This window comes from Xiphophorus couchianus, chromosome 13, assembly GCF_001444195.1.
Source record: "Xiphophorus couchianus chromosome 13, X_couchianus-1.0, whole genome shotgun sequence".
Lineage (NCBI taxonomy): Eukaryota > Metazoa > Chordata > Actinopteri > Cyprinodontiformes > Poeciliidae > Xiphophorus > Xiphophorus couchianus.
Window position 1 is genome coordinate 4363605 of NC_040240.1, and position 27664 is coordinate 4391268.

Sequence of the window (27664 nt, forward strand, 5' to 3'; positions counted from 1 at the left end):
GCGCCTGCATTTCCATGAACCTGCTAATTCCATGGGTAATCAGTGCCTGATGGGGTAAGAAGTTCATTTACAGCTAAAAAGGCAAACAAAAGAGCTCATTCAAAGAAATCTGACTCCTTTTCAAATGGTCAGAGTTAAATTATAACCCAATGGAGCGCTCCATTTAACAGCTGATGTGCTGCTGGGCAAGGCTGAAGAACATATTTGTGTTTACTTTGAACAAAAAAATAGACATTTAAGACACTGTCACTTGACCTAATACTACATAGTTATACCATCTGCTCTAATTGTTATAGTTTGTAGAAATGTGCTTTCCTGGTTCTTAAACCAGCTCAGCCTGACATTGAGCCATTGTTTTTACAATCAAGAGCAACAAAACTTTACTTTGACAAAAAACCCAAAAACTTTTAATATCAAACTGACAACTGTCATGAGAATTAAATCAAAAATAAAACATAAAACAAGTGATTACATAAATATTCACCCCTTTTAAGTCAGGTTTAGTCTATTAGCATTAGTAGATGCACCTTTCTGGATAGGTTGCAAACTAATAATGACAATATATACTTGCCATTATTTTGTAGAAATCAGTTTTCACTTTAACATTTGTTGTTTTTGTCAAAAAAGCCACATTTTTTTTGTCACAATTGATTTGGAATAAAAAGCATAAAACATCCCAGGAGGCTGATGAATACTGTTTATAGGCACTGTAAATGGAGCTACGACCCTGACCTCTGACCTTCTGCTGGTACTGAGGTGGAAAGAATAAGGTCGTTCTAAGGAATCAGAATATCAACAATTCCCCAAATGCCACAGCTGTGAGGAAATCAACAAGGCAATAAAGAGTCATTGTATCCTGGCCACATCACAAAAGCCTTGAGAAACCTTTGGTGTGAAAATCCTAAAATCCCATCACTGGAAAAACAAAAACAAAACGATTCTAAACTAATTTGTTTTGCATGCCAAATACGAACTAAAAGTTTTTCTAATTGCCATTTTATATGACAGGTGAACACAAAACTGTGAAATGAAGGGAAAGTGATGGAAGGTTTCTCTGTCTGTGCTGAACAAAAGTATTCCCAAAACACGATGCAGTCACTGCCATTTATCGCCATGGTGATGTGAAATGTTATTTTGCATGTTGGGGGGGGAAGAAGGTCTATTTTGCTCTTAAAACGAGGCGAAACGTCTTTGGTGGGTTCCTCATGGAGACTGTATAGAACAGCTGGACAGCTGGTTTATACTGGGATTAAAATCACACACAGGTGGACTCTATGAGCTAGTCAGGCAATTTATGGCTACCACAGAGAAAAGGGAGATTTATTCGATTATTTGATTCAAACCGTGTATCCTTTCCCTTCCACTTCCGATTGGTTTATCACAAAAACAAAAAACAACAAAAATACTTTCGCAGCGAAGTCGCTTAAAATAGAAATGCCATGTTTATCTTGAACCTCACAATAGTCTACTTAAATGACGTTACTTTAAAAAAAAAAAACGTATTACTTTGTCATTGACTGACGTTACGTTACAAGAACGGTATAAATACTAAACTGACTGTTTTTGACCTCAGAGCGTAAATAAAGTGCGCCAGTAAGTAAACGTTGAAGTTGCCATGGTAAATACTGAACTATTTTAGCATTCCGTCTCCGTTTCTACTACTTTTACGGCAGTCTGTCTTACTTCTGTGTCTGCCAGAGGTCCACGACTGCTTCGCCTTGCTCGGGCTCCGGATAATGGCTCTCCCAGCCGACCTGAGCGCATCCATGTCGGTGCTCTGAAGTGCAGAGAGTCGGTGAAGTTTTTGCCGCGAGGATTCCAGGGGAAACGTTGTTGCCCTGACTGGAGCTGAGGGGCGGGGGGAGAGGGAGAGATGTACTGGTGGTGCTTTCGAATGCAATCGGAGACAACGCTTATATTACTCTCGGGACAGTTCTAAAAATTTTTAATTCTGAATTAAAATGATAGTTTCAAATAACTGTCGACGTTTTTCATATTTCATGGTCCGAGTAGAGTTGCAGAGAAGCGTAAAATAACATATTAATAGTATTTTAAAACTCAAAAGATAAGATGGTTAAGTAGAACACGCTGACACTCAGGTTAATACAGGCAGCGAAATAGATATGTCCGAACAACACCTGAAGGCCGCGTTGCAGTTTGATAACAGAAGTTTTTCTAATTTTTTTTTTCTTTTTTCCAAAAATACGCGTAAGCTAGGAATGTGGTTTTGGGAGGCGACATTTAAGAATAATAAATGAAAAAATAATTAAAGCTTAGTTACTAAGAAACTCAAAACAAAATTTTTTGCCGCTATTCTAAGGGCTATATATATATATATATATATATATAGTATTGACCTATTTTAGTTATGGATAGAAGTTAAAAACATTTACTGAGTTCACTTTTTTTTTTTTTTTTTTTTAGCAAACGCATCACTTTTATACAACGGGTCAATATTTACATTGCTGCATCCTCTTCATTACTTCTGCAATTTAGTTTGAGAAATCAGAGATCCTGGGTGAGGTTAAGATCTGGACAGTTTGTATTTCAAAGGCGAAAATGTTCTATTATATATTGAGCCATGTTTGTCGTTTCATTTGACTTTTGAATAGTGCTCAGACTGGCAAACAAGATTATCACCAGTTTGTTTCCAGACTTCCTGAATAAGTTTGGATTATGAAAAACAAAAATTTTCCCATATCCCAAAACATTTAAGACAATGAATCTTTTTTTTTTGCAGGCTACATGCTTGTCTTTGCCAGTAACCATTGAGAACTCAAGAAGCACATATGTTTGAATGGAGGTATAAAAGTGCTGCTGTTCATTAAATAAACAATTACTTATCATATACTACTTAACTAAATTCCTAAAAATTTAAAGACATGTAATTTCAAATAATACATCAAATGAGCAACTAATTGAATGAATTTTAAAGTTGGGTGTCTGTTGCAATCCATTATGACTATTTTACCCCCCACCCCCCTTCTCATAAAAGTGGTCTAGACCCGAGTAGATGTTGATATCAGAAAATATGATAATGCTAAAAGACAATATTGATAATATTTAAGTCACATTTTCTAATTCTTTCCTAACTAGTTATTTAACTGTCTAGTAAAACTCAGTGTTAACGCTCGATGTAAAACTCAGTGTCACCCTCTAGTGGTCAGTATTAGAAGTTCAACACAAAAGGGCAAACAAGACTCCGCATCTTGCAACGCCACCAGCAAGACTTTCTTTAATGGTGAGGCTCAAAGTGAACCGTGACACAGCCACCATTACTTTGAGTGAATAAAATAAAACATGGCAGAACAATAAAAAGATAAAACAAAGCACTTTTTTTTAATATACCTTTTCACTTCCTTCTACACAAACTTGTAAAAGCAACTCGAGAACTTAAGTTACAATGCAAGAGCGATCCACAAATGATACTATTTTTCTTATTTTTTTTTCCTTTTAACATAGGTGACGTGACAACACAGGGTGGTTCAAAATGGTTCAGGGGTAACCTTTTTCCCTTTTACACAAAAATATTCACAGAATTCTTCCTGGTCTAAAAAAAAAAAAAAAAAATCATTAAAAAATACAGAAAATAAAACAGTGTATGATGGGAAATGTCATTTTAAAAAAAAAATCTAAAAAAGTAAATAAATAAAATGTGAATTAACACAATGTGTCCAACTGACCACCTGCTGCTGTGATCAGCCCAGAACCATGTAAACACAACACCATCCAAATATGTTCTAATGACATAAAAAAAAGAACAGCACGCTGCTGCCAACATTATGCTAGCTACATCAATCAAAGTACGGATGGGAACCGAACATCAACACTTGGCACTTAAGAACGGAAATTAAATAAGCAAAAGGAACAAAAAAAAAAACATTCCCCAGTAAGTTCAATGTACATTGTTGTAAACAAGATGCCGGCTTGAGGGCATGATAAGAGACAATCAGTTTGGGTTGGCGTTTGGCATATTAAGCCCACGTCCAGTGTTTTTTTTTCCCTTTAAGTCTGCTAAACTGCTGTCATCTAGCTGCAATGATCATACGTTTTTTTTTTCTTCCTTTGAATACTGACTTCTTGAAAATGCTCTTTTTTAAGCACTCAAATAAAATCTAGACATGTTGGAGGCAGAAAGAGAGAGAGAGAGAGAGAAGTGTGACTTCAAAGTGAGATGCTAATATCCCAGGATTGCTAAGCAAGTGGTTTCCGCAAGGCACTGATACGTCTGCAAATTATGGTAACCGAGCAGTTACCTCGACATCATTGAATCTGGTGAGCGACATGGCCTAATGTGTCCTAATTTGGTCCAGAAGTAAGAGGGAACGGTGTTCGTGGCGAGGGAAGCTTAACGTCAACGTTTTTGGCAGTGCCTAGGCCTAATCGAGCAGTTGTCTTCCGAAGGGGCGACGCTTCCTACGTCTAATTCTTCCACTTGCTGATTATCCTGGAGAAGCCAATATTCCAGTATAAAGGAGACAATACCGTATCTCGAGAACGACAGAATTCAATAGCACGGTTTCAGATATACGCACATTGTCGAACTGAACCGAAACATCACGAAACAATCACGGATTTAAGTTAAACGCAGATATATCCAAACATGAACTGTTTTACATTCATGTACTTCTAGCGGGTCTTTTACTTTACTTCACTTTACAGGAGAGCCTCGGAGGAACAGAACTAAAAACCATGCCTTCCGTCTCTTTTAAGCCATCGTTTGAAACCCAAAAGGAGTTTGATTTTGATCAGATACCTGGTTGTGAAGAAAAGTGGTCACGCTGGAAAGGGGTACTGACATGAAGCAATGTGTGATGGCTCACCTGTAGACATTTGGCCAACAAATTGTATGCAACCCTTGTGAAATAAGAGTTCTCGTAATAAAACCGAACCCTCCTTTGAACAAAGTAGAGAAAACTCTTTAGAAGAAAATGGAGGGACTTTGTGTGTCTGCGTGTGCTAAGTGCAAAATCTTGTCAAGAGGGTTTCGGGGGGCAGGGGCGCTGGTAAAGGCTGGTAAACTTTAAAAGAACCAAAACCAGCAGAGACGGTAAAACGAGGAAAAAGGGAAACGTTCTGTCTGACGAAAAAGAAAGAAAAAGAAGAGAGTCACTTTTTCATTGGCTGGTAGACCGAGGCGTTGGGGTCCAGGGAGGAGGGACTATTGTCCATGAACTTGGAGGAGTAGTGCGGGGTGACTGGGCTCAGGTTGCTGCCGTCCGACGAGTAGGACAGGCTGGGCATCACTGCCATGACCTCTGCTATCTTCTGCTTCAGCTCCATGATCTCCTGCTCCCTCTGGTGGATCTGGCCTGTGTAGCAGGAAACGGATAAAGTTGTTCACAGCTGTTTTTCTATGCAAAACAAAGTCATCATAAAAGGGATTAAAGGTTTACGAGATTAAAATGAGTTCCAATCGATTGACTAATATCATCCGCTTACGTCTTCTTTCTGTGTTGTAGTTTGGCTGCCGTCCAGCAGAGTGCGCCACTGGGTATCCTTAAGTTTTATCTTAATTACTGCTCCTATTCTGATCTGTTCTTTCAGCAAGAGGCCTCCAGCTAACGATTAATCGATTGCTAAATTAGCTGACGATTATTTAAATTAATCAACTAATCATGATTAATCGTTTCAGCCCTAGTTGGAACTTAGGTTATTTAATCTTATAAACTTGTTCAGTTGTGCTCATTTGTTCATGACTAAAAGTACATATTTTCTTCATTTATTTGTTGGGATACCTTGTGCTATCTCCAGCTGCCTCTTGGCATCTCCCAGAGCGGAGAACAGGTCCAGTTTGATGCGGGTCTCGGCGCTGAGGCTGTTCTCCAGATGCTGGGTCTTCTCCTGCATGGCGGACAGCGCAGACATCAGCACCTCCGTGTCCTTCTCGTTCTCCTTGTACTTGCGCAGCTCCTGGAGTGCGACAAGAAATGGGGCGTGAAGGTGACGTTCACTGTGCACATCTTACAGTTCTGATTTACAAAACAAAAGCGTCTGATGCTGGATATCGACGTATTTTTACAGTAAACAGTCTCACCTGACACTTCCCCTCCAGATCCCTAATCTGCTCCTCCTTGAGCTTCATGTCCATGCTGAGCTTCTTGCATTCCGTCTCCAGCTCTCTGATACGTCCTCGGAGAGAATCGGTCGACTCCACCCTGGTGGACAGATGAGGACAATGTTATTTTAAAGGTCTGAAACAGCTGTTTTGTGACCAAAAGAAACAAAAAGAGGCACCTGATAGCGGCGGCTAAAGCTACCGCTCTGGCCGCAGTGGCCTCCTCCATCTTCTTCCTCTTCCTCTCCTCGGCCAGCTGTTTCTCAGCCGCAGCTCGGGCCTCCTGCTCAGCCTTCAGCCTCTTCTCCAGCTGGGATATGGTCTGCTTGTCCTTCTGCTTGGCCTGGACGGCACTTTGGAGCCTAGAGGGCAGGGAGGTATCGTCAGCCTGCGCATCGTTTCTAACTCACAGTGCCTTGTAGTGCTTCATACTTCCTGAGATTTTTCAGATTTTGTCAAATTACAATTATGGAGACCTGGGGCCATGCAACAAAAATAAAAAAAATAAGTAATAAAATTGCACAAATGAAGTCAAAAAGGTCAGTTTTGTTCCCTTTTTTACATTTGGGCGATATGGACTTCACGTTTTATCGCAATACTTTGTTGTACTGCTGTGATAATGGTGAAAGTGACAATAAGAACTATTTATTACTTATTTTTAGGTAACAGTATGGCTGTGACTGCATGACACACAAACACACAAACTGCTCTTGCATGTTTACCATTTATGTACATGTACTTCTTTAGCACACCAGTCACATAAGTGTGATTTGTGTCCAATTTGGGAGATTTTAGACATTATTAATTGAAATTTATTGAGACAACAATAAATCTAAAGTCTTCTAAAAAATGTATCCCAATAAATGAGACCAGGGTTTCCTCCAGAAAACGTGCTAAGCCTGGTGCTAGGGCGGTCACCCCGCCGGGCGCCATTTTTTTGAGTTAAATTTTTTAAAAAGTTGACAGGAAATTTGAAAATACTTTATAGTTATGCATTTTTGGAAGACTGGAAGATTAATACCTAAATACTAACTATAAAGTCATTAAAAAAGGCAATAATAAAAAAAATTAAGATAAATTAACAATGCTAAGCCTGGTGAGGGCACAAGTAAAGCCTGCTGGCCCGCCAGGCTTAAAAGGAGGGAAACCCTGAATATGATAAATGCCCATCTCTAGTTTTCTGTTTTGAATTCTTGCTGTGTTTGTATCTGAACCCCCCCCCCCATTCATTTTCCAGTCACTTCACAACTCTGCACTGCTTTCTGTTTGTCCAACAACATAAAATCCCCGTAGAACAGGGGTGTCAAACTCCAGTCCTCAAGGGCTGCTGTCCTGCAACTTTTAGATGTGCTTCTGCTGCACCACACCTGAATAGAATGCTTAGGTCATTAAGGCTCTGGAGAACTGATCTACACAAGGAGGAGGTTAATTAAGCCATTTCATTCCAGTATTTTGTACCTGTGGCACATCTAAAAACTGCAGGACAGTGTCCCTTGAGGACTGGACTTTGACACCTGTGCCGTAGAAGATATTGCAACTTGTGGCGTAAACTGTAAAATTTACACATCAGATTAACAATCTGATGGAACTACAACACAAACCCCAACTTTTGTGGGTAAGGTTCTTCCTCCTCACTTGTTCTGCAGCAGCTCGTTGTCCTGTCGCAGCTGGCCCAGTTCGGAGCGGAGGCTGCGGTCCTGGCTGCTCAGCGAGGAGAGCTGGCTGCGCAGCTCCGACTCCAGCTGCCGGTTGGCCTGCAGGTCTGCCTTCAGGCGCTTCACGTCCTGCTCCAGCCTGGGAGAACATAGAACTTCATTAACAGACAGGTTTTCATCCCCCAAACCCCGCCACTGATTTGGTTATTTAAGTGGAGAATACGAGAGTCTGAATTCGTTTTAGCATGGTGAGAGCGAGTCTTACCGGATTAGAGTGTCCGGCTTCCCCAGCTGGTTATTAGGGATGCAGTTCTCCACCGGGTCCCTCTGGCCTTTCCCCGACCCCTTCTGCTTCTTCTCATTCTTGCCGGTCGAGGAGCCCGACGGAAGGCTGCCGTTCGTGGAGCTGTGGTTTCGCGGGGAAGAGTTGGTGCCGGCGTTTTTGTAGTTCTTCCCCGTCCCCCCCGTTTCCTCTTTTGCCGACATGTGCGCGCTCCCGTCGGCGAGCGCGTTCTCCCCCGCCAGGTCGTTGTTCAGTCTCTTTGTCCCGACGTAGTTCTCAATAAATTCTGCCTCCTGCAGTTTGGAGTCCAGTGCGTGTATAATACTGTTGTTATTGATTCCCACCGTGTTCTGTTTTTTGCCCTCTCGCTCTTTCGCCGTACTGTCCTTCCCTTTCTCGCGGTACTCCAGCTCCGGTAATGTGACCGAGGAGCTTTTCTTCCCGGGCGGCGCTCCGTTTTGGGTGATGACTGTGGGTTCTACCTCGGAGATCCCCTTGGATAAGGCAGCTGGGTGAGAACGAGCACATGGTGAGTTAACAGGCTAGACATAAACATTACTAAGGAGATTTAACTGGCGGACAACTTGAAACATATTTGGCCACAAACAGCTAAATCATGACCTTGATTGGTTGATACAAGCAGATATTAACGGAAAAGTCCTTGCTTTCTTTGGTTAGCATTTCTGTTAAAGGGAAGAAAGTATTGGATAACAAAAATCAACTTAAAGTTTAGTCATTAAATAGCCAAATGAACAGGAAAATTTGAAATCTGTCAAACTTAACACTACATAATTATTTTTTTAATAACAATGTTAGTCATTGTCTTTCTGATCTTAATTCACACAGCAATGTGAAAAATTATTAGAAAGTAAGATTACTGAAAATTAAAAAGGTCGGGCTTTCTGCTGGTTTCTCCAATTCAAATAATGAAGACTTTTTAAGACCTTTATAAATAAAATTCAAGACCTATATCTCCACAGAAATGTAAAAATGTCATCCAGCCAGCTGGTGATAAATTTGCCCTTTCCCATGATAGATGCAAAAAAAAAAAGCTAGATGGCAAGCGTATGTTAGCTGTAGCCACAATCATGTCAAGTTACAGAACACAATGAAGATGTCTGAGTGGTACTCAAACCTTTGCCTGACAAAAAAGTCCAGAGACAAAAAAAACTAAACACACAGAATAGTCATGTTAAGACAAAATTTAAGACTTGTGATCAAGTCAACAAGTCTTGTGATCAAGTCTTGTGATCAAGACTTGTGATCAAGACACAAGTCTTGTGATCAAGACTTGTTAAAGGCCTTAGTTTTAGATAGGCCGAAACGAATCTAAGCGTTTTAAAGGATACGGACACCCTGATGCAGTGTTTTAATGTGCCACGTTTTGTGTTTCAATAAGCTAATGCCTTATTCTGCCATTGTGCAAAGGATCTCTTGGGTTTTTGGGTCACCAGCTGGGCATAGCAGGCGACAACAGGAAGAGTCTGGCATTCTTACGTAGCGTCATAGCTTAGGAACAAAAATAGTTTGTGACGCCAGAAACACACACGAGGCAAAATGAGATACCTACAAGGAGGTTGAGACGATGAATTTTCTATTTTCCAGCCAGTCAACACAGGCCCAATAAACACTAGAAGGTCTAGTCTGGAAAACTCGAAGGGTACACAAACACAGGTGTGACCAGTGTATTTCATCGGGTTAAACCGCTCTCTGATACAGGTGAACTTAATGTAACCTTCTCTAAATTTTTTAAGGTACATGTCCAGTTGTTGAGTGTTTTGGTACTTTTTGTTTTTACAACTTGCTCTTCTCTAGCAAGGAGCTTAACTGCAAATTTCACAACAGGCGTTAAGATTCATATTTGAACATTTCCTCGCGGAAAAAGAATGATGCAGTCCTCCTCAGCACTCCATTCACATTATGAGATCAATACGATGCCCAACAGCTGACCACTAGAACCACGACATTGCGAGGCTTTAAACAGGACGTTGTCAGACAGAAGTGGCCACTGGACCAACAGATATAGAGAGACGGGAAAAGTCACAGAAAGGCATATAAGATATAAGTGGACGTCCGTTGGGTGCAGTGTCCTGCCAAACTGAATGATGAATGCCATTCAGTTCCTTGCATATTTAAGGAAGGAGTGAGGCACCAAGTGTCACGTCAGACCATTCAAAACCGTTTACAGTGGCGCGGTTTGCGTAAAAGGCAACCTGGAAGACTACCAGACTCCACCGTCTGGAACACGTCATCGTCTTTCATGGGAGCATTTACACTGGACAAAGGACCAGTGGGGCTCAGTGTGGTTCTCTTGATTAATTTCAATCCACATTAAGCAAAAATGATGGTCACCAAAGAGAATGAAGACATTGTAAATCTTAAGAGAATCCTCCGTGAAAAACAGTGAAACGGGTGAAATAGTAATGCTTAAAAACAGTTTTACCTCTCTGTAATTCTTGAACATGGTGAGGAGGTTTAATTGGACACTTTTATGAACATTAATTTGTTCTTTAGTAGATCATTCCGTTGCAGAAAAACCTGTTGTTTTGATTCCTGCAAGCCAGTGTAAGACTAACCTTCTTCTGCTTCTCGCTCCTGCCTCTGCAGCATCTGTTGCTCCGGCGGTAGAGCCTGCTGTAGGAGCTGCATGTAGAACTCGTTTTCCTTCTGCACCTCCTTCTGTTTCCTCAGGCGCATCTTATAGCTAACGTAGCTTTTGAAGCCGAAGCCCAGGGTCACCACTGGATAGCCGATACTAGGAGGAATAATTACGAGACGGCCTTTTGGTTCCACACACACCAAAGCAAGGGAAGGGAACACTTTTACACGGCAATGTGTGCTTAAGGAAACTGCTTTGACTGAATGATGCTTACCAGTGGGCGGCGAAGGGTCGACAGAGATCTACGTGAAAATTCTTCAGATCTTTGAACCGAATGGCAGCTTCGATGTACACAAACAGAATCCAGAGCGAAACGGTGGGTAGACAGACTCCTCTCTCTGGGTGAAAGAGAGCGACGTTAAAGCAGCCACTTGGCAGCCACATCACAGATGAGGAACACGAGAAAACGTGAAACCGACTGAGACATTTTTTGGCTAACCTGTGTGCCACACATACTGGACCCATACATAGGTGCTGGCTGCAAAAAACAACCACTGGACGGGGATGAAGAGGAGGCATATGATGTCCGATGTAAACGCCACGCAGACGAAGAAAACAGAGAATGCCTAAATGGAGGGGGGGGGACAAAAACAGAAAATTAGATGCTACTACATTTTCCAAGTCCAAATTCCATACTTTTACCTGAGCTCCTAATCTTAAATTGATACCACACATGACTAAGACTTTACTGGAGGTATTTCTACGTTGGCAAAGTTTTAAATACCTACAAAAACCAAGGGATGGATGGATAGATGGAACACTAGCTGCGTTTCCATTACAAGCAAACCTTGTTGATATTCCGCTAATGTTGATTAGCAATTTTTTAATGTTGAAACAATTTTGCAGTCATTTCCACTAAATTAAAATTACCTGTGAATATGTTTGTTCACGTGATAAGTTATTAAAAAGCACGCCACGCAGTCTTCCTCCTTCCACTTTTCGTCATCTTCTTCATCTTTTCTGCCAGTAGTAACGGCTGGTTGTTGATCTCGACTTGTGATGTGAAAAAAGTGTTTCCATTGTAGTTTTGTGAAATACACCAATTTCGATACAGCTGAAAAACCACCTCATCTTAGCGCAAAAGGCTTTTAATTGAAAATTGTTAAATAAATTGCCGTGTTTCCATTAAATTTATTTTCGCAATTCTGGTTTATGCAATTTTACGGTCAATGGAAAGGCAGCTACTAATTCCCATGTTCTTCCACAAATATTCTGACCTGCACAATACTTGACCATATTCCATACCTCCCGTAGGAACTCTATGCACAGAGGGAACACAGACAGGCTCTTACCAGACCCTGATATCTGAAGGAGTCGTAGACGCTTCGGATGAAAAGCCAGAAAGGCCACAGGTACTCGAACCTGAACTCCAGCACAAAGTCAGCCAGCAGAACCAACACCCACACCACCAGGAACTTCAGGTACAGGAACGTGCTGCGGAAACGAGGCAACGAGTTAAAGGGGAGGTAAGAAAACCAGGCGTCTTACGGACACAGAGCCTAGTAACGATTATTTGTTCCGCTTGAACTTTTCCACACTAGCTAATACAAATGTATTTTAGCTTGACTTTAGTCAGTAGACCAACACCAACTACTTACCATTTTTATTGTTGTAATTTTATCACCTTGTACAGTGATTGCAATTAGGGTATTTGTAGACTTTCAATGGATTTTTTTAAAATGATATTAGACAGCTTTATTAACTCACCTGCTCAGGGACTACAGATCTAAACTTTTCTTGTCTGTGTTTAAAAGCAATAAAATTAAAAAAATCCAGCTCACTGACAGCATGATTCTTCCACCACCGTGTTTCACAGTGGGGAAGATGTATTCATGGTGAGGTGCGCTGTTAAGTTTTCTGTGGTATATAGCATTTTGCAAGTAAGGCAACACGTTTGTGGTGTCCCCTGAGAGGAATGTGAAGGACAATAGGCGTTTTTATGACTATTTGGTACGCAATATCCAACAATGTTTTGCGACAGAGAGAGGGAAATTATCATTTAAGAACAAAAGAAAATGAAAAGAACAACCAAGAAGTGGCTTTCAAACCAGTGTGTTGGGTAAATATATAGAATGAATTAAATGATGGGCTCAAACAGAGTACACATATAAATCGGCTTAAGAAACAACAGATTTTAAAGTATGTTGAATAGTATGTGTAGGTCAAAGTCACAAAATTGCAATTGTTGTTAATAATGTATAAATAACAGAGTTAATTGTTATTTAACCTGCTCTTTTGGAGCAATTGGTGTAAAATTGGCAGGTCAATTTGTCGTATTTATTCTGTTTTTACCTTTTGTCTGCTCAAATAAATACCTATTTAAATGACAGTTAATTTTATTTATTTTTAAATTAGTTACTATAGTATGTTAATAACTATACTATAATTATTTACTATAATTATAGTATAATTATTTACTATAATTATAGAAGCCAATGACTTCTGAAGGCACTGGCTTCTATTTCAAAGGGGTTTAATACACAGGCATGTCACAATTTCCAGGTTTATTCTTAAAAGGATTTGAATGCCACATTTGAATGTATATTCAATTGCATCCAATAAAACATACCAACGTTTCTGTTTGTGACACGACTAAATGTGCAATAGTTCCAGGAGCACCAGCAAACACTGAAGATGGTTGGATGATAATCGCCTGAAAATCACATCTATACATTTTACTACGGATCTGTGTTGAAAAATTCTACACCCCCAAAGCAAATTTAAAGTTATTTCTCAATTTGAACGCAGACAAAACACAGGATGGGCCCTGGAGAAGCGGACTGAAAGCCACTGCATGGTTTAAGCTCTCCCATATGATGAGTGTGGGTTATGTCTGGACATGCTGGCCAGCACAGCTGCTTTCCATTTCGTGTGGATTGCTACCAATCAACCAAAAGGGGCCGGCCGGCTGTTTGAGTTGCAACAAGTTAAATTAAATCGGCTGTAAATAAGACATTGTTTCATTCATACGTTTAAATTGAGCCGCCCCCCTCTGCCAGACAAAGCACATGTGATTTCAAAACGAGCGCCTCCGTCATTACAGCTTTCCTCACAAAGTTCCAGAGCATTTTCCCATTTTAACCGGAAACATTTCCTCGGGGTGTAATTTATTATTAATGGCGCTCGTGGAGTTACTCAAGCACCAATTCAAATTTGATCAGAAATCTTTTTTTTTGTTTTTTAAAGGCTTACACCGTGTCTACATGCCAGCTTATAAAACCGTTAACCCGGGCCTGATACTGTGAAAAATACACGAGCACGTCCATTCAGTTCATATTGCAGCTGAAAGGCTGAAATACGAACGAGCCAGAGGCGGTCAGTCGCGTCCTGACACATACAGAGCGACGCCATTGTTATACAATAAGGTCCCTCCAGCCCCCTTTTTTTTGGTACCTGCTATATATACCCTCGGTGATTCGGTTCCGTTTTAACGGCCGTCGGAGTTTGCTGCAGTCCGCATTGCGCCGCTTCATCCTCCCCCTGTTGATTCTCTGTTGATATCGCTCTGGTAACTGGAACTGGAAACGTCACCCGCTCATCCTAATATCCCCACTTGTTCCAATTACCCACCATTGTAGCTGTTTTATGCTCATGAAACAAAGAAATAAATAAAAACAGTCCGCCGAAGGCCCTCCCCCTTTCACGACACGCTGCGTTGCTCGCGTCCTGACGTGTCGCGGCGGCGACGTCGAAGACGTAGGAAACATGGCTGCTCCCTGCTAGTCGAAGTGTTTCCCTTGAATTTTTATCTGTTTGTGCAAAACTTTCATTTCTGAACGGTAAGTCACATGAGATCGTACGTTAGTTTCCGTGTGGGTTTGGTTTATTCACCGTAAAGACGCTTAGAAAAAGTCCCAAGTAGACGCCAGTATGCGCAGTATTTCTTCTCACATGTTTTCTTAACCACGTTTGTTTTGGTTTTTTTGGGGTATTTCGCTTAGCCCCTTTTCCTCCAAACCTCAACGTTTCCTGTTTCAGACATATTATATTACTTTAGCTTAAGAAGAGAAGCCGTAGGTGTAAGCGAGCTAAAGTACATTTGTGGCTTTTTCAACTTTTAAGTTTCTGGGTGATTGAAACGGCAGTGAAGCTCACTGTGTCAAATATGGCAGCCAGATGAAGCTTTTTATTAAAAGCTGTAAAGTTTTTACCCAGTTGCAAAAAAAAAAAAAGTTTACTTCTCGAGTATTTGAAAGCTCAGCAGTGCCACCTGCTGATCTAAAAATGAAAATCAGGAAATTATGCAAAAATGTGTAATATTTTACATGCTTATTTGTAATCCAAAATTTGACTGTACCTTTTATTTGACTAAATTTTACTTTTGAAAGGAAGCTACGTGCTCATGCAGCTGGGCAATTAAAATATTAAAATTCTTAAAAGCTGCATTTAAAAACAAAACTATTTAAATTAACGGGGCATAAAAACAGAAGAATCAAACGGTATCAAGGCTGTGTATGTTGGCTTGAAATGAAAATAGTTTCAAAGATCTTCAAAGCTGAAGTTCTCGGAGAGATGCTTCACTACTTGTCCTAAAATATATAACAAAATATATAACAAACAGGCACTTAAACATCCCAAAAAACTGGCTCAAATGTTTAGAAATTGTAAAGCTTTAGTAAGCACGTTACTGGTGAATGATCTATCTTTTTCAGTGTTTACAATAAATGGCAGGTAATTTACCTGCAATTGTCTTTCATCAGCATAAAAAGGTCAAGTCTAAATTTTCCCTGCTGTAAAATTTTGTATAATTTTGCCTTTATTAATTTATCTAAATGTCAAAAGGATTCCCATGCTAAAATTTGTTTTTTCAATTGTTTGTTTTTAAGCTGTTAAAAAGCAGTTAGCTCTGTGTTTCGACAGATGATTAACACCGAGAAAACGTTCCCATCTGTTGAAGAGCAAGTACAGGACGAGATGGAAGAAGAAGACAAGGAGGACGACGAAGAGGAAGGAGCCACAAGCTCAGATGATAATAATAATAATAATGAGGAGGAGGAGGAGAAGGATGAAGAGGAAGCAGGAGGTGAAAAGGAAGCAGAACCGTCTTCTGCTGCGGAGGAAAAGAAGCCCTCCGATGTCCTGAATCTAAACAACGAGGTGGTGAAGATGAGGAAGGAGGTGAAGAGGGTGAAGGCTCTGCTCATCAGGAAGCTCACTCGTCAGATTGTCGCCTTGAAGAAGAAGAAGGGAAAGGAGGCAGAAATGGAGAGGAATCAGAGGAGAGCTGCGAGGCTGCTGGAGGAGGTCCACAGCATGAAGAAGCTCCCTCCAGACGGGGTACGGCCGTCCCGCTCTTTCTCTGAAACCTGAAACGTTCTGTGTTCGCTTGATTCCACAGTCAGGGGTTAGCATTTAGCCTCATTGTTAGTCCTTTGCTGTTTCCAGCTTTCTTCCAGCATGTTAGTCCCCTCTAGCGAGAGCAGCTTTTACACTTGTCCTAGTAAAATCCAAGCAAAATGTATTTCTATAGCAAAACAAACAATGAGGTGTCAATATGTTTTCCTAAGCAAATCATTCATTTTGCAGCTCTAACCAGAGGCGTTTTAATTTCTTTTTTTCCGACAACTACAGGTGACCAAGACGGCCTTGCGAAAGAACCTCAACTTTGAGCGTGTTTGCAAAAACCCCAAGTCGACCATGTTAGACAGAGCCGTAGCACGCATCGCCAGCCACCCTCAGTTCAGGAAGAAGATCGAGAGCATCAGAGCCGCCGTCAAAGACTTCAGAGAGGAGCGCAACCAGGCCAGAGAACAGGGGGAGCACCCGAAAGGCCAGAGGCGACCAGAAAAAGCCACCCAGCTTTCACCAGACACAAGACAAGACAGGAAAAAGGAGGATGAAGACAAAGACAATCCTTTGAACCAACAAGTGGAAGACATTAAGAAAGGAGCAGATGTCCTTAAAAGTGCTAAGACATCAGTTGTACAATCACCTGCTACCCCTGATGTTCACAAGCAAGAGAAGCCAGAGTCTACCAGTGCTAAAGCTACTGTAGTTAAAAGCAGCATGAAGCCTAAGCCTCAAAGTAAACACGAGGAGAAGAATTCCCGTCTTCATTCTGTTCCTGAAGTAGCTCTCGAAAGCGCAGATGAAGAAGAGAGCGACGTAGAGTCGTCGGACGGCGAAGAGAAAGAGTACTTCGACGACAGCACGGAGGAGCGTTTCTACAAGCAGTCCTCCGCGTCAGAGGAGAGCGATGAAGACGACTTCTTCATAGGGAAAGTTAGCAAATTCAAGAAGAAGAAGAAAAAAGAGACGAGCGGCGAAGTGGAGGTGGATAAAGAACGGGAAGGGAAAAAAGATCCGGGCGACCCGAAATCCGACAAACTCCAGAGTGAACTGAACGAGCTGCAGTCCAGGTTGAAGCCCAAACCCATGACAGTTCAGTCTGTGTTCTGCTCGTCGCTGGCCGGAGGTAAGGGCAGACGGGGTGGCAACAAAGGGAAAGGGACGGGTAAACCTGGAGCTCCGGGGAACTCCAAAACCATCGGAGGTCTAAATGATGGAGGCTCTGGCAAATCAAAGTTCAGAAAGCAGGAGAACAGAACTTCAAATTCTGGGACCAAGTTCGGCAAACGCCCCGAGTCGAACAGAAAAGAATCTGGGTCTGCCGGGAGAGGAAGAGGCGAAGACGTCCGAAAGCAGAAGGACAACAGGGGGGGAGGCTTCCTCTCCCATCAGCCGCCACAGCCGGCGCTCCATCCATCATGGGAGGCCAGCAAGAAGAGGAAGGAGCAGCAGGGACAAATCCTGGCATTCCAAGGGAAGAAGATTAAATTTGATGATGATGATGACTGAAGGAATAGTTTTAGAACTGAATAAATTTAGCCTTCAGGAATGTATTTTGGTTGCGGTCATCTTCTGTTCCTCCTAGATATGAAGTCTATTGCTTAGACGTTTGTCATTTGTTCAAGTGTAGATTCAAGACGGTGTGTTGAGGCCGTTGTGAACGTCTTTGTCTTTAGTGATAAAACTTAAATCTTAAGATGCTTGAGACGTCAGAATATGACGGTTTAGTACTTAAAAAAAAACAACTACTGTGTGTTTCAAGGAAAATTTCTATTAAACTTGGTTTTTCACATTTGTGAACATGGTCACCTATTTCCCTGTTTACATTTCCATAAAACTCATATTGTGACGTGTTTATATACACTGTGGAAAACCTTTCACTCGACTAACCATTTCTTGTTTATGCGTAATATCAGGCTAATACCTAATAGCCCCTGTTATTAGGCAAGTTTAAATCAATGGCAAATTTTGGAGGGTTTTTTTTACCCTTACAGCTCTGTGTTTCTTCAAATATTCTAAGCGGTGTCTTTGAATTTATTTAAAGTTACACTGAATTGTATTAATTCAATAAAATATTCGATCATTTGAACCTTTGTCTTCTCATTGTGAACTACGAGATTCGCAGAAATGTCTACTGACTCTTTCTTTTTAACTCTTACTCAGATGCGCCACCTGCTGGCAGAAGTAATAGCACACCATTAAACTGGGTTACTCTAAAAAGTTGAAATAATTGTTTTGAATATGAGACTAAATATATATTGTTTAAAAAGATAGTTTGAAGAAAACATGACTCACTGATAACCATGATTTAAAAAAAAAAAAGATTTATTGTAATAGAGATAATTATCTATGTAAGTATGTGTTACTCATGAAGAGCAAAAAATTTTTGCTGATTACAATTTCTATTTTTTCCCCATTTTGAAGAGCCCATTTTTGTGTCACACCACAATTAATGGGTTACTAATTGTAGACACTGACTGACTAAATCATTCTCCACACTTTGGACAAAGGTAAACGTGTTATTGACAGCAGCCTGTTGTCTACATTCAGTCTGCATTTGAACAACCTCCCGGTTAATAGAGGCCTCCCAGCTTTTTTTTAGCAATATCTTGTTTTAGAAACATATTTCAAATACTAACTGTGACAATAGAGTTTTCTCAGTACGTTGAAGAATCTGTGAACAAACCTGAGTTGTGCTGAACCCCCAAAAACTTGTGATTGATTTGAATTACTTTGATTGCTTTGAAATCCAAATGATATAATTCAGCATATACGATTTCATCGCCATCAAAAACGATAAGTAGGAAAATAGAAAGGAAACTCCTAATACTGTAGTCTGTAGCACAGTCTCTTCATTACTGGTTTTAGTAGTGTGGTGTAAGTTTTGCTAATTTCACTATAAGTTATTTATAACCTCAAAGGATCTTGGATCTTGGATCTTGGAATGACATCAAAACCATTTTAATTATTCAGGTTCCAAATTAAGACACAAATAGGATCAACCTCCACAGTGACCGGTATTAGTATTTCCTAATAGTAATTAGCCTTAATAACAATGTATTTTTCTTAGCACAACTTTAAAAATTTGTAGCACCATATTTAGTAAAAGAGGACTGTGTAAGACATATTTAATGAGATATAAATGATCTGAGGTGCACAGTGATGTAAGGCAGCCATTTGGATTTTGATGCTGCTGGGGTTATTTAGACAATTCTGACATTTCTGTTCATTTCTCCCAACTATAAACAGGAGTATCTCAACTTCTAATTGTAAACGAAACACATGAACGGTATATGTCTTTTTTTTTTCTTTTATCAATCATTGGATATGAACATTTACATGTTTTTCCACCACCAATCTGAAAAAGTTTGCCTTCCGCGTTAAAATGGTCGCACTTGGAAAACTTCTCAAACGCAATAATAATAATAATAATAATAATAATAATAATAATAATAATAATAATAATAATAATAATAAATACTAAATATTTTGGATACTTTTATTTTGAAGGCTAACTCTGACGTTTGTGTATATCCGGAGGCTGTACAGGCGTGCTTAGCCTCGGCTGAGGCGATTTGGCGGGTAATACTTTTGTATATTTCTGATTTCGGTCTGCGCATAGTCTGAAGCAGGACCTGAGTGATGCTAAAGTAACTTTTAAGAAGTGTGCGAAATGTTGTCAACACCAACAGAGGAAAGAAAGTACTTTTGCAGCCCTGAGGTGAGCTTGGAAAGGGGGGAGGGACTGTTGTTTCAACAAGCTAAGCAAACTTTTAAGTTAGCCTTTGCTAACTTTACGCTGCAGTCCAGACTCGTGCGTCAGGTGATACACGGAGTCGAATTGAAGCATTAATTGCTTGCCGTGTGTGTAATAGGGAGCTGAGAAGTGAATATTGAATCAAAGTCGCCCCTTAAACAGACTTGGCAAACTTTATGAGCGTGTTTATTTGCTAATACTTTCTGTCAGGCGAATAGCAGACTGGAACTGCAGGGCCGTGTACCGCGCGAGCCTCAGGACGAAGGTGGGATCATGGCGTCTATCGCTGGGGCGAACCAAACCAAGATGGGCATAGCCTCTCAGACCCATAATATAAAAAAAGGTGAGGCTTTGCAATCCTGATTTTTTCCCCCCTATCTTTTTTGGTCAAAGAACTGCATTACAAATTTTGTCACATTAAAGCCACAAATATTTAGTGTGTATTTATTAGATGAAAGTACAATAATAATGTTATTTAAAAACTAATGAACTGACACAATGATATTGCAATGAAAATATATTGTGCAACTCTAGCATAGACTTCACTGTCTAGATCTGCAAAGCTGGTAGAAAGATTCCTCAACAAAAAATCTACTAATGATATATTCTGGAGGCATGCATATTGTGGGAGATTTTTTTATTTTTATTATTTCAGTCCTAATGGAATTTATGAAAACTTTGCTTATATTTTGACAAAACGTTAAAAAAAATAAGATGCTATAACTACACTTTAAATGCTAATAATCTCCATTTAGGTGTTAGTTTTGTTGTGCGATGACCTCAGTGTCCAATACTTGTTCCAGTTTCGATATCAGGGTACGATTTTTGGGTAATTTCTCCCCCTCGCCCCAACCCACAGAAGCCATGCTGCTGTTCCAGAAGACCCGTGCCGATAACTCTCTGGTTCTCCTGACGAGGAAGTTTGCTCAGAGGCTAAATCACTGTCTAGGTGGAGTGGTGGACCTCAACTTGGTCTCATCGGAGCTCAAAGTGTCCAAGAGGCGTCTGTACGACATCACCAACGTGTTGGAAGGGATCAATCTCATGAAGAAGACGCACAAAAACCACCACCAGTGGTTGTGAGTACAGTCAACTCTTATTACTCATGTATTATCGTAGCCAAAATAACTCTTAACTGAGCTGGTAGGCACTACATAGTACTAGTTGAAGTTGCCTAACCAATTTATCATGAACAGAATGTGAAAAGATCTTAGAAAATTGCTTCAACTGATTATGAAATTGGGTTCAGATTGAAGGCAGCTCATACAGAACGTCCAGTGGAAAGCTGCTTCAACCCAAACCTCAAACGTATGAAACAGTTTCAAAACAATCAGCAACTTCATCTATTGTTTTGAATTAACTGATTTTTATCTATTAATCAAATATTTATTTTTGGAAGATTTATTCCTGGGAAAATCTGTATATAAGATTTTTATTTTTTTTTACTAATGTACTCCTTGGGTTTCCATAGTTCAGAGTGATAGCTCGCCCATCTTGTTTGACAAGCGTTTTTCACAGCTTCTGTTTATTTGAACTTTGAAATTAGGTGAGCTTTACAATGGAATATTAGGACCAGACAAAGCTTTTATTTCTTAAATTACAAGAACAAAGTCTAATGACAATAGAGTCGAAATAATATGAGAATAAGGTTGTAATACAATGAGAACTCCTTTTATCATATCAGTACATCTGCCACAATAAAAATTTTTGCTGGACGATAAATTGTCCCAGAGGTTATTGTGATAAACGATAATATTGTTGTTTTGAGATCACTTTCAAGTAGTATATTGATAACAGCAAAATAAAGCAAGAACAAGTTCTCAAAAATGAATAAACACTGCAACACTGCAGCTTGAGGACATTTTAAATATCCAAAATAAATAAACAAAAGAAACAACAAATAAAATGAATTATGAAGTCTTTGTAAACACAATTGTCCCTCAATCAAAGGAATAATTCAGACCAAATGCCAGACTGAAAACTTTTATCATCCAGTTTGTGGTAGAAAGAGAGAGAAAAACAATAAATCACCCAAAAGGAAATTATTGAGCTCGTTCTAGTTTATGATGTCATTAATTGATTTATTGTGACAAACTAACAGATCAGCATCAAGTTATTTTCAATAGCAGGCCTTTGAAATGGTGGTGTTTTATTTTCAAGAAGAATTATACAAACTGAAATGTTTACATCAGATCTTGAGAATTTTTGAAGCTTTTTTTTTCAATGAAACAACTTTTTTCTTGTAATTTTAAGTCGAATTGCTTCTTTATTCTGCTAATATCACAACTGTTTTCTTGTAATTAAAAAAAAAGTCTCGTTGCCTTAACCTGATACTCTGTCGTACAACTGACAGTAGGAATGAGTTAATTAAAAGCCACTTTTTCAAAGTATTTTCTGTCATTTTGTAATTTTCATTTTTTTTTTTTTTTTTTTTTTAAGAAAAGAAACCTCCCAAAAATACAAAATTAATCTGATATATATAAAAAAGAGATTTTATTTTGAAGTGGCATTGCCCGAATCTATTCTCCTGTTCTCAGGGGCGGCCCTGTGGAGGACAGCCTCGCCAGAAGCCTGGAGGCTCTGATCGAGGAGGAGGAGAAGCTGGACGAACTCATCCAAATCTGCGCCCGGCAGATCAGCAGGCTGTGCGAGGAGAACCTGCACGACAGATATCCTTTTGGCTTTCAGCCTCCGCTGTCGAATATATTGGACCGCTTTTGTTTCATATTTACCTGCAAATACACATCGGTTAGTTTCCTGAACTCCGCCGATCACGTACGCCTACCTGACGTACGAGGACATCAGGAGCATTTCGAGTTTTGAGCAGCAGACTGTGATTGTGATCAAAGCTCCGCCCGAGACTCGCCTTCAGGTGCCACATCCAGAGGAGGTACACAGATCAGGACGATTTCAGATTCTTCTCCAAAACTCAGTTCATAATCACACCATACTCTTCTTCTCTGATGCTCAGAGCTTGCAGATTCACCTCAGAAGCACCAACAGACCCATCGATGTCTTCCTCTGCTCTGACACACCGGTTGCCATGGAGACGGCGGCTGCGGGCAGCGCCAGCGGTGGACAGGCCCAGCTACCCGCCTGTGTTAAATACTCCTCTGCACCTCCATCCTTCTCAATGCAGACGTCGACTGAAGGTGAGCAAATCACTTTATGAAAGGAAAAAAAAATCTATATGAACAAACCAGGCCGTGTGTGGAACAAGGTTATGATAGTTAACTCACACTGAAATTGAGAAGACACTTTTGTTAACTGAATAAAGAAATAAAAACAGTAATTAATGTGGAAAAAGTATAACTAACTGGAACTGTATTGTTTGTTTATAAAACTAAAACATACTGAAATTATAGATATAATATCCTTTGTTTTTGTGTTTATGAATATATTTTTTAGCCTCTTGCACTGATGTGAAATAGATTTCTTTCTCCCCCTCGACATATGCAATTTACATCATTGAGCCCAGGTTTTGAAATGGTTTCTTCTGTTAAGTATTTATTACCCAATCAATGAACACAATCTCAATACGTTACTTTTATCTTTTTGAATTCTGCACCTAAAAATTAACCAACATATGAAAAGACTAAAACTACTATTATAACTAATTAAAACTAAGCTAAAACTAGACAATATTTAACTCATAAAAATAACAAACACACTCTAAAATCTAAAAGTAACTGAATTACACTAACAAGTCACAACAAATTCAAACAAAACTATAATGAAAATCCCAAACCTATTATAATCCTAGTGTGGAAAAGTAATCATTTCCTAAACAACCTAATCCCCAAAGTAAATATGAATAATGAAGGACTAGAAAACAAATAAACAGCACGCATAATAAAAAAAAACAAAGACAGGGCTCTGCATCTTTTTCTTAATTTCCTTCACAATATCTCAGAAAATGAAGGTTGACCATATTTCTTAAACTTTGACTCCCTTTCCCCCAACAGTATGAGTGACTTGTTCCAGTACAATACAAGATTAGATCTCCTTCACCCATCTATGATTCCAGGGAGTCATCCCCTAAACTTGGTGCAGAATCGTTTTAATTCAGTTACATCAGAAGGTTTTCCACTGTCACTATTAAGGTCACACATCTTTATCTCAGTCACTTAGAACTAGACCACATCAATACCTCAGTTTTGTTTCTCTGAGCCAATCAGAGGTGGAACTATATTGTTCCGCAGGGTAATTTATCCTGCGGATAAATTATATATTATTGTTATGCAGCAGGATAATTTATCATTATCCTGCTGCAGAACTCAAGTGAATTTGAGTTCAGGGTCAAACGGTTGAGCAGAATTCATGGTTCCATCAATTACTGAAGGTCATTCATCTCCTAAAGCAACACAGCAGCTCCAGATCATCAACACAATGTGTTTGTCTTTAGGTTTGATGTTCTTTTTCAGTTCTGCTGGTTTTGCACCAGATACTGTATATTGGGACACCCACCTTCCAAAAAGGTCCACTTTTGTCTCGTCTGTCATGTACTTCCTAAATCCCCGTAGAGCTGCAAAGAGTAGATCTTATGGCCCACTCAAGATATAGACTGATATAAATGTATTATATCAGTCTATCAATAATTGATTAGTTTTTTCAATGTTTGAAATATCTGAGATACTGCCAAACGGTTTATGACGTTTTCTGTTTTATTCACAGTTTCCTCTTGAGCTGTTGGACTCATTTACTCCTTTCATTCAACGCCATGTTTTTTTTTGTGTTGTTTTTAAGCAGTTATGCTTAAAAATGGTGAAACATGAAACTGCCTCTGCACAAGTTACTCAGTGTTGTTGCTAGGTACATCCCGTAGAATGCTGTGGGATTCTGGTTCAGCGTTCAGTGAAATTATTCAAAATTCTATCAGACGTATTATCTATTAATATTAATCACATGTCTATCGTGATATTTATTACCAGTTTATTGCCCAGCCCAACTGCAGTAACTAAAAAAAAAGTTACAAGATTTGTCACAAGTTACTTTTTTCTTTTTTGAGAAGTTGCTTGCTTGAGGAGCCTGAAAAGTGGCTAAATATAGCAACTAAGTTGCAACAGTGGGGTGACTGTAGTTAACCACACATATGCAGACATGACCTGGTGGGCGGGGCTAACAGTCAACCCTCTCTCACAGCAGAGAATGATGTATTATAAAATGACAAAACCGGCACAAAAACGTTCAAAGCTGTTTCTTTTTTTTTTTTTTTTTTTTTTTTTTAACTCTGATGATTCATTTTCCTTTCTCCATCTCTCCCCCCTATCCCAATTGTCTTTCCAGAGGATCCTAACAGTAGCTGTGAAACGAAGGGTTTCTCAAACCCAGAGTCTGAGGTGACACCACACTCGACACTGTTAAGTTTCATCCCTTTGACGAACTCGTGCTGTATCCCCCCAAAACTCGAGCATAGCTACGCCATTTCGTCTCCGATCTCCTCCCTTGGCGAGGAGCGTTGCCTCATCAGCCTGACCACAGATGAAGGCATCACAAAGTTCTCCTCAGCCTGACATGGAGATGCTGCGTTGCTGAACAGACTCGGTTGGAATTGTCATTCAGGCTGAGGGGAAATAAAAAAACAAACAAAACAGAAAAACACTACTCGCTCAAAGTAATTTTTTGTTTTGGAACATTTACTACCTCAGAGGAAACGTCACACTGGATCTGCTCCGGAAATGCTAAGAAATTCAGGCTTGTTGGGCTACACTGTTCATCTATCTGAGATTATTAATCTGTTTAAGATTGAGTTAAACAGATTAACGTGGATAATTTTTCCTGCTGGATGTCAAATGAACTGTAAAGACATTATAAAGGAACAAACCCGGTTATAGGATGTGACTTGAATTCACTCACTGATTTAAAAATAAGGTAAGATCCTCGAAGAATCATTCAACGTTGGATGTAGTTTGCTGCAAAGGCGGAGCAGAGTTGGATATGTTTTATTTTCAAAGTGCTCCACCATGAATGGGCAACACAGGGCATAAATAGTGTCATCATGGGTGGCATGATGATGTCACCAGGGAGTTTCCAAAGCATCTGACAGCCATTCTGTCATCCCATGGTGTCTTGAAAACACATCCATATTTTGTACCCACGCTCTGGGTCCCAAGACTCCAAACCTATTTCCACTTTTTGCCTGTAAGCCGTGCCTTTCATATCCATGTACTTTACCATTTTTTATTGTTTTGGTCTGCAGGTGTTCTTGATGAATAAAAGGATCGTAGAATGCAGAAATCTCACATTTAATGCTATATGATTTTGTAAAAAACTATGTTAACTATTATTTCCATTGACTCCCCCATTGGAACCTGCTGACTTTTATAAAAATAGGACCCCTGATCTAAACTAAGACTAAGCTGAGCCACCTGCTGTTAGTAGAGATTATTTATTGGAGTTACATAAAAATGTTTACTTTCAATAGAGTAAGAGCGAATAAAAGAAAAACTCCTTTGAACAGTTGGTTTTCAACACAGGTACAAAATCTTCCTGTGATGGGTCTAAATTAACAAGTGATGGGACAAAATGACCACCACTTGTTGGCCCTCTAATTATTTTGCACAGATTATAAAAACCTTAATGTTGTTTACTAGGATTGCTCTGATATAAGTTCATAAATATGACTGACGAGGCACAGGCCGGTAGGAGATTCTGACTCTATTAAACCCTTTAGTAAAATAAGTTTTAACTTTTGTAACTTTTAAAAACACTATTTTTACGTATTTGTTAAAATTGTCACTCTGTCCTGACATTGTAAATATAAAAATGGAGCTCCTCTGCCTTCTGTCTGTGGTGCTACAGCCATCTGTAGAAATACACCAATCAGAGCCAGGAGGAGAGTCTTAGTGTTATCCATCATCCTCATGTAGGTTCACACTCTACCCACTGCTCTCTGCTAGGCTACAGCTAGTTCCCTGCAGTGGAGGCTGTCATGAATGCTAAGACTTGTTAGCACAGCCGCTGATGACAGCAGACAAAGTTTTCCTGTAATAAGTTGTTTCTAAGCACATTAAGCAGTGCATACACAAGTGTGTTTGACAATACTAAGACCTTCCTGTTGGTTCTGATTGGCTGCATCCACCAATTGTAGTTTTAAAACTGAAATACCTTTATCTCCAAATTGTTAGTTTCTGTCCAAGCTGAAATATTTCCAGAGTCAAATTTGACTGGCAATGCACAGCAGCATGTTGGGGAGGGGTCACACTGGATTACTTTTTGCAGCCAAAAGATACTCCTTGTTAAAAGAACTGTGAAGATTAGTTACTGTTGGACGATAGATTGTTTTTAGGCTTTGGTATTGGTAAGCAGAATAAGGCTATTCCTGATGTCATATGGACAATACAGGTTTAAAAGCTTCAACGTCAAGTCTGTATCAGACTCGGACTGGTACATTTTGTATGTAATATTTGTCTCATGAAACCCTTATATACTATAGGTCTTGACTCTTGGGGTTTTGGATTGGTCCATTTCCCTCTACTGCAGTCTTATTAGAACTCCCTGCCAACACTCTGTCTGAAACTCTTTGTAGTTTTCTCAGGTCTCCAGCTCTTACTTGCTCTTCGGCCTTCTGATCCGTAGACTTTTGATTGCACTCTTAAGTGTTTGACATTGAACATTGCTGCAGTGAAAAGTCTCATGGCAGTATTTTTGTCATCAAATCATTCAGAGTGGTGTGCCCATGCAGACTGTGCCCTCTGGTCGATGTTAAGAGTGGCATTGGGGGGAATTGTCTCCCGATGATGCTCTGGACCTCTGAAAGCATCGACTTTTATTTCTCCGTTGTCACAAAAGCCCTTTATGCCTTCCATTTAAGGACCTGCCCTACATTACAAAACAATTTCAACTGTGACAACTTAATAGTTGTCGGGCGTTAGCTGAATTTCAGCACACACTTCGACTTGTCATGTTGGGAGAAGCTCAGGAGGATTTGGCAACACTAAAGAGAAGTACTGTTTGGTTTTAG

At 39.8% G+C, this 27664-nt stretch overlaps 4 protein-coding genes across 7 annotated transcripts in view; 2 read left to right on the forward strand and 2 right to left on the reverse strand.

Moving 5' to 3' along the window:
• The window catches only part of ldlrap1a (low density lipoprotein receptor adaptor protein 1a), a 150782-nt gene extending 148914 nt beyond the window's left edge, over window positions 1–1868 (reverse strand). For all 3 annotated transcript variants that reach the window (XR_003597905.1, XM_028036308.1, XM_028036310.1), the window contains exon 1: window positions 1684–1868. Coding sequence is in view for 2 of the 3 variants with exons in the window: in XM_028036308.1 (XP_027892109.1) it covers window positions 1684–1768 (85 nt within the window). In the remaining variant the exon portion in view is untranslated. The remainder of the gene's footprint in view (window positions 1–1683) is intronic.
• A 1337-nt stretch (window positions 1869–3205) lies between these two features.
• maco1a (macoilin 1a) lies at window positions 3206–14128 on the reverse strand. Its single transcript, XM_028036448.1, has 11 exons — window positions 14049–14128; window positions 11948–12089; window positions 11095–11221; window positions 10870–10993; window positions 10573–10751; window positions 7979–8504; window positions 7694–7852; window positions 6238–6420; window positions 6038–6158; window positions 5739–5913; window positions 3206–5312 (listed from the first exon to the last, which is right to left on the reverse strand). The coding sequence occupies exons 1-11, from the start codon at window positions 14126–14128 to the stop codon at window positions 5110–5112; spliced, it is 2019 nt and encodes a 672-aa protein (XP_027892249.1). The 3' UTR covers window positions 3206–5109.
• Window positions 14124–18033, forward strand: srfbp1 (serum response factor binding protein 1). Of its 2 annotated transcripts, none has more exons than XM_028036449.1 (3): window positions 14124–14434; window positions 15516–15932; window positions 16227–18033. In XM_028036449.1, exons 2-3 carry the CDS (start codon window positions 15516–15518, stop codon window positions 17451–17453), a joined length of 1644 nt encoding a protein of 547 aa, XP_027892250.1. In that variant the 5' UTR covers window positions 14124–14434; the 3' UTR covers window positions 17454–18033. The 2 variants fall into 2 exon arrangements, with proteins under 2 accessions (XP_027892250.1, XP_027892251.1); XM_028036450.1 differs by having other exon boundaries at window positions 15553–15932.
• A 1445-nt stretch (window positions 18034–19478) lies between these two features.
• Window positions 19479–25934, forward strand: e2f3 (E2F transcription factor 3). Its single transcript, XM_028035185.1, has 7 exons — window positions 19479–19665; window positions 19912–20044; window positions 20561–20780; window positions 22239–22370; window positions 22477–22591; window positions 22673–22853; window positions 24988–25934. The coding sequence occupies exons 1-7, from the start codon at window positions 19618–19620 to the stop codon at window positions 25212–25214; spliced, it is 1056 nt and encodes a 351-aa protein (XP_027890986.1). The 5' UTR covers window positions 19479–19617; the 3' UTR covers window positions 25215–25934.
• Window positions 25935–27664: the final 1730 nt, after the last annotated feature.